General features: G+C 45.3%; 1 protein-coding gene across 5 annotated transcripts in view; it reads right to left on the bottom strand.

Annotated features, from left to right (window-relative positions):
* The window catches only part of LOC137304550 (EVI5-like protein), a 406,109-nt gene that overhangs the window by 114,770 nt on the left and 276,634 nt on the right, over positions 1–14,705 (bottom strand). For all 5 annotated transcript variants that reach the window (XM_067973199.1, XM_067973201.1, XM_067973202.1 and 2 more), the window contains one exon: positions 13,429–13,575. In XM_067973199.1, the coding sequence (XP_067829300.1) occupies positions 13,429–13,575 (147 nt within the window). The remainder of the gene's footprint in view (positions 1–13,428; positions 13,576–14,705) is intronic.

Here is a 14,705-nt window from a genome sequence, read left to right as displayed (position 1 = left end):
ATAAAGGCAAGTATCCCATATGCCTTCTTTACCACCTTATCTTCCTGTTCCGCCGCCTTCAGGGATCTGTGAACTTGCACACCAAGATCCCTCTGACCCTCTGTCTTGCCTAGGGTCCTCCCATTCATGGGTTGGAGTACAAGAGTCAGGAAGTCTTGTTACAATTGTACAGGGCTTTGGTAAGACCACACCTGGAGTACTGCGTACAGTTTTGGTCACCTTACCTAAGGAAGGGTATCTTAGAGGGGTGCAACAAAGGTTCACTAGATTGATTCCTGGAATGAGAGAGTTGTCCTATGAGGAGAGGTTGAGTAGAATGGGCCTATATTCTCTGGAGTTTAGAAAAAAGAGGTGATCTGATTGAAGCTTGTAAAATTCTTCGAAGGTTGATGCGGAGAGGCTGTTTCCCCTGGCCGGAGAGTCTAGAATTAGGGGGCATAGTCTCAGGACAAGGGGTCGGCCATTTAGGACCGAGATGAGGAAAAGTTTCTTCACTCAGAGGGTTGCGGATCTTCGGAATTCTCTATCCCAGGGGGCCGTGGATGCTGAGTCATTGCGTATATTCAAGACTAAAATCGATAGATTTTTGGATACTAAGGGAATCAAGGGATATGGGGATCGGGTGGGAAAGTGGAGTTGAAGATCAGCCATGATCTTATTGAATGGCGGAGCAGGCTCGATGGGCTGAATGGCCCACTCCTGTTCCTATTTCTTACATTGTTATGTTCTAATATATCACTAAGGCTGTCATAAAATCTATCCTGCAAGTGGAAGACTTTATCCTGGATAAATATTTGGAACGAATAAATTTGCTATAACCCCATTAAGGCCAGAGTATTTATGGGAATCATCTGTTAGCAGCAAGCAGATCAGTCATCCAACTCTCTGCTGTAAAAGCAGCGGACACACATACACACAAAAGGAAAAAAATGCTGCGGAAAACTTAAGCAAGTCCATAAGAGACCCAGCTGACAGAGAGCATGAGTGCCCGTGACAATCATGGAAAAAGCAGGTTTGTCAAATGCCGGATTGGGTCTTCCTTCCACCACCCAATCACAGCTGAATAGTACCGGCCCGTCGGCTGCATCACTGACTTACAGAACCTGCTGCGCAACCTGTGTGGCCTAGTCCAGAGTAACTGTCAATGTTAAAATCCCACTCATGTCTAACTCAAAATAGACAGAAAAATGTCAAAGGAATCATCAAAGTACATTTTAAAAACAAAAAAAAATTAAATCTATAGACCCATAATCTAGTTTTATCAAGTTTGGTGCTTTTTAGAAGTAGAGTCAGTGTTTCCACCCGTACTCAACGCCTTCTTATCTGATCAGATCACTGTTAAGAGTGTTGCTATTCTGGTAACTCTTGAGTGTAAGAGTGCAGCTACACTTTTACCAATAACTAACCAGGCTTTGAGTCTGCTCGAAATTTGCCCCTTCTCCCCACCCCTGATTATTTCGCTTGGACCTAAAACACTGCAGTTGTAGCACCGTTACAGTCCAGGGTGGGGGTTAAGGGAGATTGGGATTTTACCGTCTCACGTCAGGTGTTAAAGGGTTCGTATCGACCCAAAGAAAATCACCGCTCAAACAGATTTTAAACAACTTGTCAGCAGCTTTCCGCTTCCTCATTTAAAAAAAAAATTCTCCAAATAAAAAAGTCAAACTGTGCACTAATCTTTGCTGTCAAAATAATCTTGGCTACTTTTTAAAGCAGTAACTGTCCTATTGCGGTGTCGCAGATTAAACAGGGAATTCAAAGGGTTTTACTGGAGACTCAATCACAACAAATTTGGAGAAAAGCATCCATACAGACCCTGATTTGGAGCCTTCTGTTCTACTCAGTGTTCCACCATCAGCTGGAACTTGAAAAAAAACTGTTCCATAGGCAACCATTTAAAGGGGAGCCGCTACCTACAAAAAAAGGCTTTAACCTTTTTAAAACCTGTTCTAAATTATGCTCAACTTACTGCAACAGTTCAGGTCATATGTCCCTCGTCATCAAGCCGTTGGTATAAGTTACAAAGCAGCTTCATTCTCTAGTCCCAATGCCCCAGTTATACCGAGCTACAGATGCAGTGGGAGCATCCTTAACTACAGCCTTGCATGCTCACATCACGTCGGAATAGTTGTGTTCCACACACTGTATTTTAACACGAGTACACAGCTTTGTTGACAATGAAAACACAATGTTTTTTTTTCATTCATGGGATGTGGGCGTCGCTGGCAAGGCCAGCATTTATTACCCATCCCTAATTGCCTTTGAGAAGGTGGTGGTGAGCCGCCTTCTTGAACCGTTGCAGTCCGTGTGGTGAAGGTTCTCCCACAGTGCTGTTAGGAAGGGAGTTCCAGGATTTTGACCCAGCGACGATGAAGGAACGGCGATATATTTCCAAGTCAGGATGGTGACTTGGAGGGGAACGTGCAGGTGGTGTTGTTCCCATGCGCCTGCTGCTCTTGTCCTTCTAGGTGGTAGAGGTTGCGGGTTTGGGAGGTGCTGTCGAAGAAGCCTTGGCGAGTTGCTGCAGAGCATCCTGCGGATGGTACACACTGCAGCCACGGTGCACCGATGGTGAGTGGATGTTTAAAGTGGTGGATGGGGTGCCAATCAAGCGGGCTGCTTTGTCCTGGATGGTGTTGAGCTTCCTGAGTGTTGTTGGAGCTGCACTCATCCAAGCAAGTGGAGAGTATTCCATCACACTCCTGACTTGTGCCTTGTAGATGGTGGAAAGGCTTTGGGGAGTCAGGAGGTGAGTCAATCACTGCAGAATACCCAGCCTCTGACCTGCTCTTGTAGCCACAGTATTTATGTGGCTGGTCCAGTTAGGTTTCTGGTCAATGCTGACCCCCAGGATGTTGATAGTGGGGGATTCAGCGATGCTAATGCCATTGAATGTCAAGGGGTGATGGTCATTGCCTGGCACTTGTCTGGCATGAATGTTACTTGCCACTTATTAGCCCAAGCCAGGATGTTGTCCAGGTCTTGCTGCATGCCGGCATGGACTGCATTATCTGAGTGGTTGCGAATGGAACTGAACACTGTACAATCAGCGAATATCCCCACTTCTGACCTTATGATGGAGGGAAGGTCATTGATGAAGCAGCTGAAGATGGTTGGGCCTAGGACACTGCCCTCAGGAACGCCTGGCTGAGATGATTGGCCTCCAACAACCACTACCATCTTCCTTTGTGCTAGGTATGATTCCAGCCATTGGAGAGTTTTCCCCCGATTTCAATTTTACTAGGGCTCCTTGATGCCACACTCGGTTAAATTCTGCCTCCTTGCCCATGTTTGACCTGACGCCATGAGACTTCATGGTGTCCGGAGTTAATGTTGAGGACTCCCAGGGCCACTCCCTCCTGACTATATACCTCTGGTGGGTCTGTCCTTCCAGTGGGACAGGACATACCCAGGAATGGTGATGGAGGAGTCTGGGACATTGGCTGAAAGGTATGATTCTGTGAGTATGGCTATGGCAGGCTGTTGCTTGACTAGTCTGTGGGACAGCCCTCCCAATTTTGGCACATCCCCAGATGTTAGTAAGGAGGATTTTGCAGGGTCATCTGGGCTTGGTTTGACTTTGTTGTGTCCGGTGCCTAGTGGTCTGCCGGTTTTATTCTTATGTCTTTTTGTAGCGGGATTGTACAACTGAGTGGCTTGCTTGGCCATTTCAGAGGGCGGTTAAGAATCAACCACATTGCTGTGGGTCTGGAGTCACATTTTTTATTCGTTTGTGGGATGTGGGCGTCGCTGGCAAGGCCAACATTTATTGCCCATCCCTAATTGCCCTTGAGCCGTCTTGTTGAACTGTCGCAATCCGTGTGGTGAAGGTTCTCCCACAGTGCTGTTAGGAAGGGAGTTCCAGGATCTTGACCCAGCGACGATGAAGGAACAGCAATATATTTCCAAGTTGGGATGCTGTGTGACTTGGAGGGGATCGTGCAGGTGGTGTTGTTCCCATGCACCTGCTGCCCTTGTCCTTCTAGGTGGTAGAGGTCGTGGGTTTGGGAGGTGCTGTCGAAGAAGCCTTGGCGAGTTGCTGCAGTGCATCCTGTGGATGGTGCACACTGCAGCCACAGTGCGCCGGTGGTGAAGGGAGTGAATGTTTAGGGTGGTGGATGGGGTACCAATCAAGCGGGCTGCTTTGTCCTGGATGGTGTCAAGCTTCTTGAGTGTTGTTGGAGCTGCACTCATCCAGGCAAGTGGAGAGTATTCCATCACACTCCTGACTTGTGCCTTGTAGATGGTGGAGAGGCTTTGAGGAGTCAGGAGGTGAGTCATTCGCCACAGAATACCCAGCCTCTGACCTGCTCTTGTAGCCACAGTATTTTTGTGGCTGGTCCAGTTAAGTTTCTGGTCAATGGTGACCCCCAGGATGTTGATGGTGGGGGATTCGGCGATGGTAATGCCCGTTGAATGTCAATGGAAGGTGGTTAGACTCTCTCTTGTTGGAGATGGTCATTGCCTGGTGCGAATGTTACTTGCCACTTATCAGCCCAAGCCTGGATGTTGTCCAGGTCTTGCTGCATGCGGGCACGGACTGTTTCATTATTTGAGGGTTTGCGAATGGAACTGAACACTGTGCAATCAGTGAACATCCCCATTTCTGACCTTATGATGGAAGGAAGGTCATTGATGAAGCAGCTGAAGATGGTTGGGCCTAGGATACTGTCCAACCACATATAGGCCAGACCGGGTAAGGACGGCAGGTTTCCTTCCCTAAAGGACATTAGTGAATCAGATGGGTTTTTACGACAATCCGGTTTCAAGGTCATCATTACTGATACTAGCTTTTTATTTCAGATTTTTATTTTAATTAACTGAATTTAAATTGCCCAGCTGTCGTGGCGGGGTTTGAACTCACATCTCCAGATTATTAGTCCAGTAACATAACCACTGTGCTACCGTAACTGTTTGAAAATAGCTAATAGGATGCTTAGCTCTAATCAATATAAAAAAAAATTGACAACCAGGAGCACAAGAGCTCCTGAAACCTGCTGAGCGTTGACAGCAGTTCTGTAGCTGCCAGCAAGTTTGGACCTCATCTAGGCGGTGATCTTTGATCTGGCAAAGGATTGAGAACCAGTCATTTATTGTAGCTGATTAGAGATATCTTGTTTTGGATCTCGAGTGAAATGGGAGGGGGAAGAAAGGAGGAGGCGGATGTGAGCGCTTTTACTCCATAATCCAGTCTGAGTAAACCTGTCCGATCTGACGATTATCAACATGTAATAGATTAAAAGTATGGGGCAGAAACCATTCTGTACCCCAGTGTTTACAGAAAATGAACACAATCAGAAACTAAATTATAGGCTTTAACACCTGGAGAGCAGAACTGAAGCATCGTCAGAACTGATGCTCGATAATAAATGTTAACATTTCCCTACCACCAGCAAGCCCATCTCAATGGCTATTTAATGCTGCTCCTTCTGTGTTAGACCAAGTGTTAGAGTGTTCTTTGTTTAGGATGAGGTTGCCTCACATTGATTTCATCTTGCAGCCTCCCTACTACCCCGCAGAAACTCCAGTCAGTTACTTACTGTACAATTTAGTGCATCAGAGAGCAGGTGGTGTATATTTGAGCAGAATAGGCTAAGAAAGGGAATAGAGTCTCGAGATTTAAAAACACTGCCAGGTAACCTATGTGTGGAGGCGGAAGATGTAGACATGGTTCTTAATGAATACTTTGCATCTGTCTTCACAAAAGAGGGAGACGATGCAGAGGTTGTAGTTTAGGAGGAAGGGTGTGAAATATTGGATGGGATAAACATAGTGAGAGAGGAAATATTAAGGGGTTTAGCATCTTTGAAAGTAGATAAATCCCCAGGCCGGATGAAATGTATCCCAGGCTGTTAAGAGAAGCAAGGGAGGAAATAGCAGAGGCTCTGGCCATCATTTTCCAATACTCCCTGGCTACAGGCGTGGTGCCGGAGGATTGGAGGACTGCTAACGTTGTACCGTTGTTTAAAAAGGAAGAAAGAGATAGACCGAGTAATTATAGGCCAGTCAGTCTAACCTCGGTAGTGGTTAAATTATTGGAAAAAATTCTGAGGGACAGCATAAATCGTCATTTAGAAAAGCACAGGTTAATCAAGGACAGTCAACATGGATTTTTAAAAATTTTTTTTATTCGTTCACGGGATGTGGGCGTCGCTGGCGAGGCCGGCATTTATTGCCCATCCCTAATTGCCCTTGAGAAGGTGGTGGTGAGCCGCCTTCTTGAACCGCTGCAGTCCGTGTGGTGACGGTTCTCCCACAGTGCTGTTCGGAAGGGAAGGTCATGTTTGATTAACTTGGCTGAATTTTTTGAGCAGGTATCAAGAAGGGTCGATGAGGGTAGTGCGTTTGATGTGGTCTACATGGATTTTAGCAAGGCTTTTGACAAGGTCCCACATGGCAGACTGATCAAAAAAGTAAAAGCCCATGGGATCCAAGGGAAAGTCGCAAGTTGGATCCAAAATTGGCTCAGTGGCAGGAAGCAAAGGGTAATGGTCGACGGGTGCGACTGGAAGGCTGTTTCCAATGGGGTCCCACAAGGCTCAGTACTAGGTCCCTTGCTTTTAGTGAAATATATTATTGATTTGCACTTGAATGTGGGGAGCTTGATCAAGAAGTTTGCAGATGATACAAAAATTGGCTGTGTGGTTTATAGTGAGGAGGAAAGCTGTAGACTGCAGGAAGATATCAATGGACTGGTCAGGTGGGCAGAAAAGTGGCAAATGGAATTCAATCTGAAGAAGTGTGAGGTAATGTATTTGGGGAGGACAAACAAGGCAAGGGAGTACACAATAAATGGGAGGATACTGAGAGGTGTAGAGGAACAAAGGGACCTTGGACTGCATGTCCACAGATCCCTGAAGGTAGCTGGACAGGTAGATAAGGTGGTTAAAAAGGCTTACGGGATATTTTCCTTTATTAGCCGAGGCATAGAATATAAGAGCAGGGAGGTTATGCTAGAACTGTATAAAACACTAGTTAGGTCACAGCTTGAGTACTGCGTACAGTTCTGGTCACCACATTACAGGAAAGATGTAATGGAATAGAGAGGGTACAGAGGAGATTTACGAGGATGTTGCCAGGACTGGAGAATTTTAGCTATGAGGAAAGATTGGATAGGCTGGGGTTGTTTTCCTTGGAACAAAGGAGGCTGAGGGGAGATTTAATTGAGGTGTATAAAATTATGACGGGACTAGATAGAATGGATAGGAAGGGCCTATTTCCCTTAGCGGAGGGGTCAATAACCAGGGGGCACAGATTTAAAGTGATGGTAGAAGGATTAGAGGGGAGCTGAGGAAAAATTTTTTTCACCCAGACGGTGGGTGCCTGAAAGGGTGGTAGAGGCAGAAACCCTCAACTCATTTAAAAACTACCTGGATGTGCACTTGAAATGCTGTAACCTACAGGGCTACGAACCAAGTGCTGGAAAGTGGGATTAAGCTGGATAGCTTTTTTTCGGCCGGCATGGACACGATGGGCCGAATGGCCTCCTTCTGTGCCATAACTTTCTAAGATTCTATTCCATGCCCAAACACAATATTCAGAGCATTTCCTTCTATATTTCTTCGACCCAGCACCATCCAAAAATGGTTCTCTAATGAGAATCGAGCCAGGTGCCTGAATGTTGGGCATGTGTACAGGCATGTCTATTATCTTGTACAATATTGAATGGGGCAAGTTTATTGCTTGCACAATGTAACAGTTGACATTACACCATTTCTTTCACATCTACAGGCTCGTTAATTGCTGGGCCACATGGGAAGGTATTTTCCTCAGATCCCAATATGTAGGTGGTCTATACAGAGTGATGTGAAGAGATCAGCCTCAGCCTCGAGTCCTTTAAACCCATCACCTCTCTCTCCCAAAGTAAGGCAACAGCCAGTCGAGTGCAGTACAGGCTGATGGAGCTGACAAGTGCTGACTGAACCTGCCTTACAGCCCCTCTCCCCACCAGCTGTACAAGGTGAATACAAGGAGCATTTTCCCCACTTTGTGAATATGGAATTCACAGCAGGATTCTGGACTCCCAACAGGCAACAAGTTTAAAGCAAACTCCGACTTGGCAGATTACAGATTGGAGCTCCATCCACTAAATCAGTAGTTATGATTAAAAGGTTTGAAAATCAAATATATGTCAGACAGCGAAACATCCCAGGATGTTGCCAAGCATCTTTTAGCAACTGGTCAACACCAGTATAGTAATGAGCACAGGTAGTGTGCTCACCCTCGGTCAAGGAGTGTACCATGACCTGTTTTATAAGTATATTAAGGGTAAGAGGATGACTAGGGAAAAAATAGGGCCCATTAGGGACAAAAATGGCAATCTGTGTGTGGAGCCGGCAGATGTAGGAGGGGTTCTAAATGAATTTTTTGCATCTGTTTTCACTATGGAGAAGGACGATGTAGACATAGAAATACGGCAGGGGGACTGTGATATACTCGAACATATTGACATCGAGCGGGAGGAGGTATTGGCGGTTTTAGCAGGCCTAAAAATGGATAAATCCCCAGGCCCGGACGAAATGTATCCCAGGCTACTGTGTGAGGCAAAGGAGGAGATTGCGGGGGCTCTGACACATATATTCAGAACCTCTCTGGCCACAGGGGATGTGCCAGAGGACTGGAGAACCGCTAATGTAATACCATTATTCAAGAAGGGGAGTAGGGAAAAACCGGGGAACTACAGGCCAGTGAGCCTAACATCAGTGGCAGGAAAATTATTGGAAAAAATTCTGAAGGACAAAATTAGTCTCCACTTGGAGAAGCAAGGATTAATCAGGGATAGTCAACATGGCTTTGTCAAGGGAAGATCATGTCTGACTAATTTGATTGAATTTTTTGAGGGGGTGACTAGGCGTGTGGATGAGGGTAACGCAGTGGATGTGGTATACATGGATTTCAGTAAGGCCTTCGATAAAGTCCCCCACAGGAGACTGGTCAAGAAGGTACGAGCCCATGGAATCCAGGGTGCCTTGGCACTTTGGATACAAAACTGGCTTAGTGGCAGAAGGCAGAGGGTGATGGTCGAAGGTTGTTTTTGTGACTGGAAGCCTGTGGCCAGTGGGGTACCACAGGGATCGGTGCTGGGTCCCTTGCTGTTTGTGGTCTACATTAATGACTTGGATATGAATGTAAAAGGTATGATCAGTAAGTTCGCTGATGATACAAAGATTGGTAGGGTGGTAAATAGTGAGGAGGATAGCCTCAGTCTGCAGGACGATATAGATGGGTTGGTCAGATGGGCGGAACAGTGGCAAATGGAATTTAACCCGGAAAAGTGCGAGGTGATGCACTTTGGAGGGACTAACAAGGCAAGGGAATACACAATGAATGGGAGGACCCTAGGCAAGACAGAGGGTCAGAGGGATCTTGGTGTGCAAGTTCACAGATCCCTGAAGGCGGCGGAACAGGTAGATAAGGTGGTAAAGAAGGCATATGGGATACTTGCCTTTATTAGCCGAGGCATAGAATATAAGAGCAAGGAGGTTATGATGGAGCTGTATAAAACACTGGTTAGGCCACAGCTGGAGTACTGTGTGCAGTTCTGGTCGCCACACTACAGGAAGGATGTGATCGCTTTGGAGAGGGTGCAGAGGAGATTCACCAGGATGTTACCAGGGCTGGAGCGCTTCAGCTATGAAGAGAGACTGGGAAGATTGGGTTTGTTTTCCTTGGAGCAGAGGAAGCTGAGGGGGGACATGATTGAGGTGTACAAAATTATGAGGGGCACAGATAGGATGGATACTAAGGAGCTTTTTCCCTTCGTTGAGGGTTCTATAACAAGGGGACATAGATTCAAGGTAAAAGGCGGGAGGTTTCGAGGGGATTTGAGAAAGAACTTTTTCACCCAGAGGGTGGTTGGAGTCTGGAACTCACTGCCTGAAAGGGTTGTGGAGGCAGGAACCCTCACAACATTCAAGAAGCATTTGGATGAGCACTTGAAATGCCATAGCATACAAGGCTACGGACCAAATGCTGGAATATGGGATTAGAGTAGACAGGGCTGATGGCCGGCGCGGACACGATGGGCCGAAGGGCCTCTATCCGTGCTGTATGACTCTATGACTCTATGACTCTATGAAACATGAGCAGAGCAAAATACTCTAAATAGGAGAAGAAAATGCTTCACCTACAGACCAATAAATACCCAAACTGCAACGAGACTCAAGAGATCGCTTCCAATATGTGCATGGATATATTTAGGGACTCTCCAGCACTGGGCTTGGTTTTCTCGCCGAAGAAACCTCAGGAATTTCCAGCCAATCCCAAGAGACCTCAATTTTTAAAAAACCATTTGCCACCCACAGCATGGACAAGAGGACCAGCTCCCTTTCCCCTCCCTTGTTCTCCTCCAGTCACACTACCAACCCTGTTCAATCTCCTTCCAACCCGGCCCTGCTTATAACAGCAGCAAGACCTCTTCTCTAATTGTGAGCCAATTTCATTTGTGTGTTGTGGATTGAAAATTTGCTGTGACTCTCAGCGGCTGCAATTTATACTTAGAGAAAACAGGTCTAAGTATAAATCTTTGGAGGAGATTTTATCTTCAGTCCTATTCTCCAGTCTATGGGGAACGACCAGTTTGGTGCTCCCTTCTCACCAGGTGGACCCTCAGTCAACATCAGTTATAATATCAGTGAGTGGCTCCATAAGGAACCCAACAGATTGCAATCTCGTTGATGGATGCTGAACGAGGAGGGACAGTATCCAACAGCTACAAATGTTTTCCGCTTGTACAGTTAGAAATTTAACACCACCTGTTCACAGTTAAAGGCAGCGATCATACAGCAAGGTGATTGCCCAGACACATTCCCTACAAGCCTAATGGCAGATTAAAAAGTAGCAAACAACCATATCTTCAAAAATTAACAGTGAAAAAGTTTAAAAGTCTCATTACACAGAACTTACGCACAGAAACACGCCATTCGGCCGAACAGGTCTATGCCAGTGTTTAGGAAACCACACGAACCTCCTCTCACCCTACTTCATCTAACCCTATCAGCATATCTTTCTATTCCTTTCTCCCTCATGTACTTATCTAGCTTCTCCTTAAATGCACCTATGTTATTCGCCTCAACTACTCCTTGTGGTAGCGAGTTCCACATTCTAACCACTCTCTGGGTAAAGAGGTTTCTCCTGAATTCCTTGTTGGATTTTTTAAGTGACAATTTTATATTTCTGGCCCCTCGTTCTGGTCTCCCCCACAAGTGGAAATATTTTCTCGATGTCTACCCTATCAATTCCTTTCATAATTTTAAAGATCTCTATCAGGTCACCCCTCAGCCTTCTCTTTTCTACAGAAAAGAGCCCCAGGCTGTTCAACCTTTCCTGATTAGTATATCCTCTCAGTTCTGGTATCATCCTTGTGAATCTTTTTTGCACCTTCTCCAGTCCTTCTATCATTTTTGTAACATAGAGACAAGAACTGTGCAGAGTACTCCAAGTGTGGTAATTGTTCACTAATTGATCATCTACTTTTAGTAAAAGAGGCTGCTTTCCATCTGTGGTCCTTGGGAAAGCTGCTGTAAATGGCCAAGACCCTCCACTCAGGTCACAGTTTATCCTTCCTGCTCAATGCTGCGTTTGTTGGTGTTTGATGTCGGAAGCCAAGTATTGATGGCAGTGGGTCAGTTAGCAGCTCCACAGCTGTAGCCTGAAACTCCATCATCGTCTCACACACTGGGCAGGAGTCAGCTGGCTGAGGATTTGGCACCAGCCAGTTTTGGGGAAGTGTTTAAAAGTTCCAGTTTAAAAAATCAGTGTTACCCCAAGAAAAAGAAATAGCAACAAACTGGTTTTCCACTTTAAGCCCTTACGAAACTGTCAAGATTGTATTTCCAGGAAGATGTCTCCAAGTTTCACTTATTGTCACACGCTATCACTGCAATACATGATGCAGACTCAAGCTGCAACTGGAACTGAAAACCAATCAGTTTAACGCTCGGGTCACACCACTCAAAGCTAAGTTCAAACGGTGACTCTCCATATCTTTATGTTAATGCGCATCATCAAAAGAAACGAGCTCTAGAATTTTAAAAGGGAGCAGGAGATTAAACATTTCACTTTACACTCAAAAGTGAGTTATATTAGAGCTCAACTTGTAGTGACAGCCTCAGGATGAATGGTTTCACCCTGAGCCGAGAGGCTGGCCAGAAGTTGAAGTATATTTGGAAACCCAGCTTCAATAGGTGGGAAATAGCATTTTCACACATATCTTGCTCTGCACCAGCACTAATGACTCATACCAGTTATCAACACTTGTGACTCATGTTAGTATAGAGCATATTCAAGAGCAAATTTGCTTTGTGTAAAGATTTTGCCCTGCTGATTATTTTTTCAGTAGAAATAAGAGTAAGTTGTTGCTTTATCAACACTCACAGGGACGATGAACGCTCCTGAAATGACGCGGGATTCTCACGGAACATGGGGAAGTGTGATAATAAACCGCATGGAACCATTTGGAGGCACTCGGGAAATCTCCCGAATTCCCATCTGGTTAATCCACCCTCCACAACGCATCCTGGTGCATTATTCTGGGATTAGCAGTAACAGTGAAAGGTGGGCACCCTGCAGCAACTCTGCAATATTTGGTGCTTATATGGACAGTAAAAATGCAAATCAATGTTTTCAAGTGTGGTTTGCCTTTAAGACGGCTGCTTCAGCCACTTCCTCGACTTTAGAAGTGGCGCCAAGTCAAAGAAGGTCCGTGTCGATCTCTAGTGCAGATTGGGGTTTGGGGCTAAGCCTCTGTTTGTCCTGTTTCACTCTTCCTCGTAGAGGGCGGGGGCGAACGAGGGGGGCAGGGGGAGCGAGAGGCCAGCGAGTGAACACAGAGAGAAAAAGGGTGAGTAAGCACACATCAGGAAAAGTGAGAGGAGAGAGAAGGCGAGAGAGAGCGCACATTAGCTCTGGGTGATGCAGGGTCAAAACTTTAACCCTCTTATCCCCCTTTTTCAGGTGCCTATGTCCAGCATTTGTTTTTAATATCAGATTTCCAGCATTTGCAGTTTTTTTCTTTTTATCCAAGAAATGTTGATCATTTACTATCAAGGACAGATGTGTGTGGGGAGCCAGGCTTATAATGTATGTCATCCTGGCTGCAGGATTTTGTTCCATGAGAATTAGGAGAGCCGTGCCTGGCGAGTTCCTGTTAAGGTTGGGTTTTGTTGAACAGTGACAGTGTTTGACGACATGAAGCTCTTATATTTTCATGTCAAAGCTGACACTTGATGACGCAAATGAAACACAGCTATCTGCACTTTGCTTTGCACGCCATTATTTTCTCAAGATGGTTAGAATTTCTCCACATTCCTCAAACAAGTTACATTTTTACCATGTTGAGCTCCACCAGACTTGGAGTAAAACTCATTTTGTTGAACAGGATACGTTTGATGGGCAATTTATTAAAGAGCTGGTTTAGCAGATGCTCACCTTACAATCCACCTCGGTCTGCTTGCGCCTGGTCTCGCTTAGCTGGGTCTGCAGTCCTTTGTTTTGTGCTGTGATGTATTGTAGCTTATCCTGCAGGCCTGTGCAAGCCTGCTCTGTTCGGCTCAGAAGGCTGCTATTCACCTGGTTCTGAATAGAGAAAGCAAAGTTTTTCCATTAAAACAGGCATGTACAGACACAAGCAGCAGAAACCAAAAATAATTAAACACTACATTACAGCACTGCTCAAAATTGGAGCAATAGCAAACGTCAATCTACTGTCCCCTCCAGCAGATTTTGAGAGTTACTTCTGTTATTTAATTTTTCCCAGTCTAAAATGTGTCTGGTCTGTGCAGTAATAGCACCGCGTCCTGCCGCTCTGGCAACTCAGAACTCGGCTGTGGGAAGCAGAGAAGGTTTCCCATTTATTAAAAAGTTAAAAGAAATAATGTTTGCAGGGTGGAATTATTACAAGCCATTCCTGGACATCCTCCCAGCACCAAATGAAGGAAATGGGTGCCAAAAAGTATAACTTCGGAAAAATGCAGCAATGTCTGGCAGTAAGTTGTTGGCAAACCCACAGCCTTATAAGACCAGACCTGCGTTTCAGACTTTAAAATAAAAACCCTATGTAAACAACCTGTTTTGTATCAAACATGCAGGGGGGATAACACTTAGTTATGATAAACTGCGAGAGTACGTTCAAAACTCATCCCAATGCACACCAGATGCATATTTACTGCCCCTCTGAAGTTTACAATGAAATATTACACAATTTTTTGCATATCTTTAAATGTCAACGATTTTCTGAAATGTCAACTGTTTTGTACTTTTAATTTCCTGTTGTTAGTTAGTTGCTGTAGGGTATGACGAGATCAGTGTGTACTTGAGGCTGTGAATGGTGTAAAATGTATGAATTGGCCAAAATTATATTTATTGAGCTGTAAACATTAAATAGGTGCAAGTGGAAAATGGCTCAAAAATCATCACTTTATCAGATGCTGACCGAGTGAAGCCAACTGCTGCTGAGATTGTGGTGCATGAAGGCGGCGATACCATCTCAACTGCTGGAAAGCCATTTCACATTTCTGGTTTCGAAACAAAGTTGTATTTGCAGGAAGGCTGACAGCAGCACTGCTTACCCCCGACCCATCGGCAGATACATGGATAGGAGCAAGTTGTGGATTTTAACCGGGAATGGAAGTGTCACTCAGGCGCTAAGTAAAGTACCAAGCTGTGCATCCGCCCATTAAACCATATGGATTCTATTGGAAGACTTA

This window comes from Heptranchias perlo, chromosome 37 (assembly GCF_035084215.1).
Source record: "Heptranchias perlo isolate sHepPer1 chromosome 37, sHepPer1.hap1, whole genome shotgun sequence".
Lineage (NCBI taxonomy): Eukaryota > Metazoa > Chordata > Chondrichthyes > Hexanchiformes > Hexanchidae > Heptranchias > Heptranchias perlo.
The sequence above is the reverse complement of the archived record's forward strand: the minus strand, read 5'-3'. Positions and strand labels throughout refer to the sequence as shown.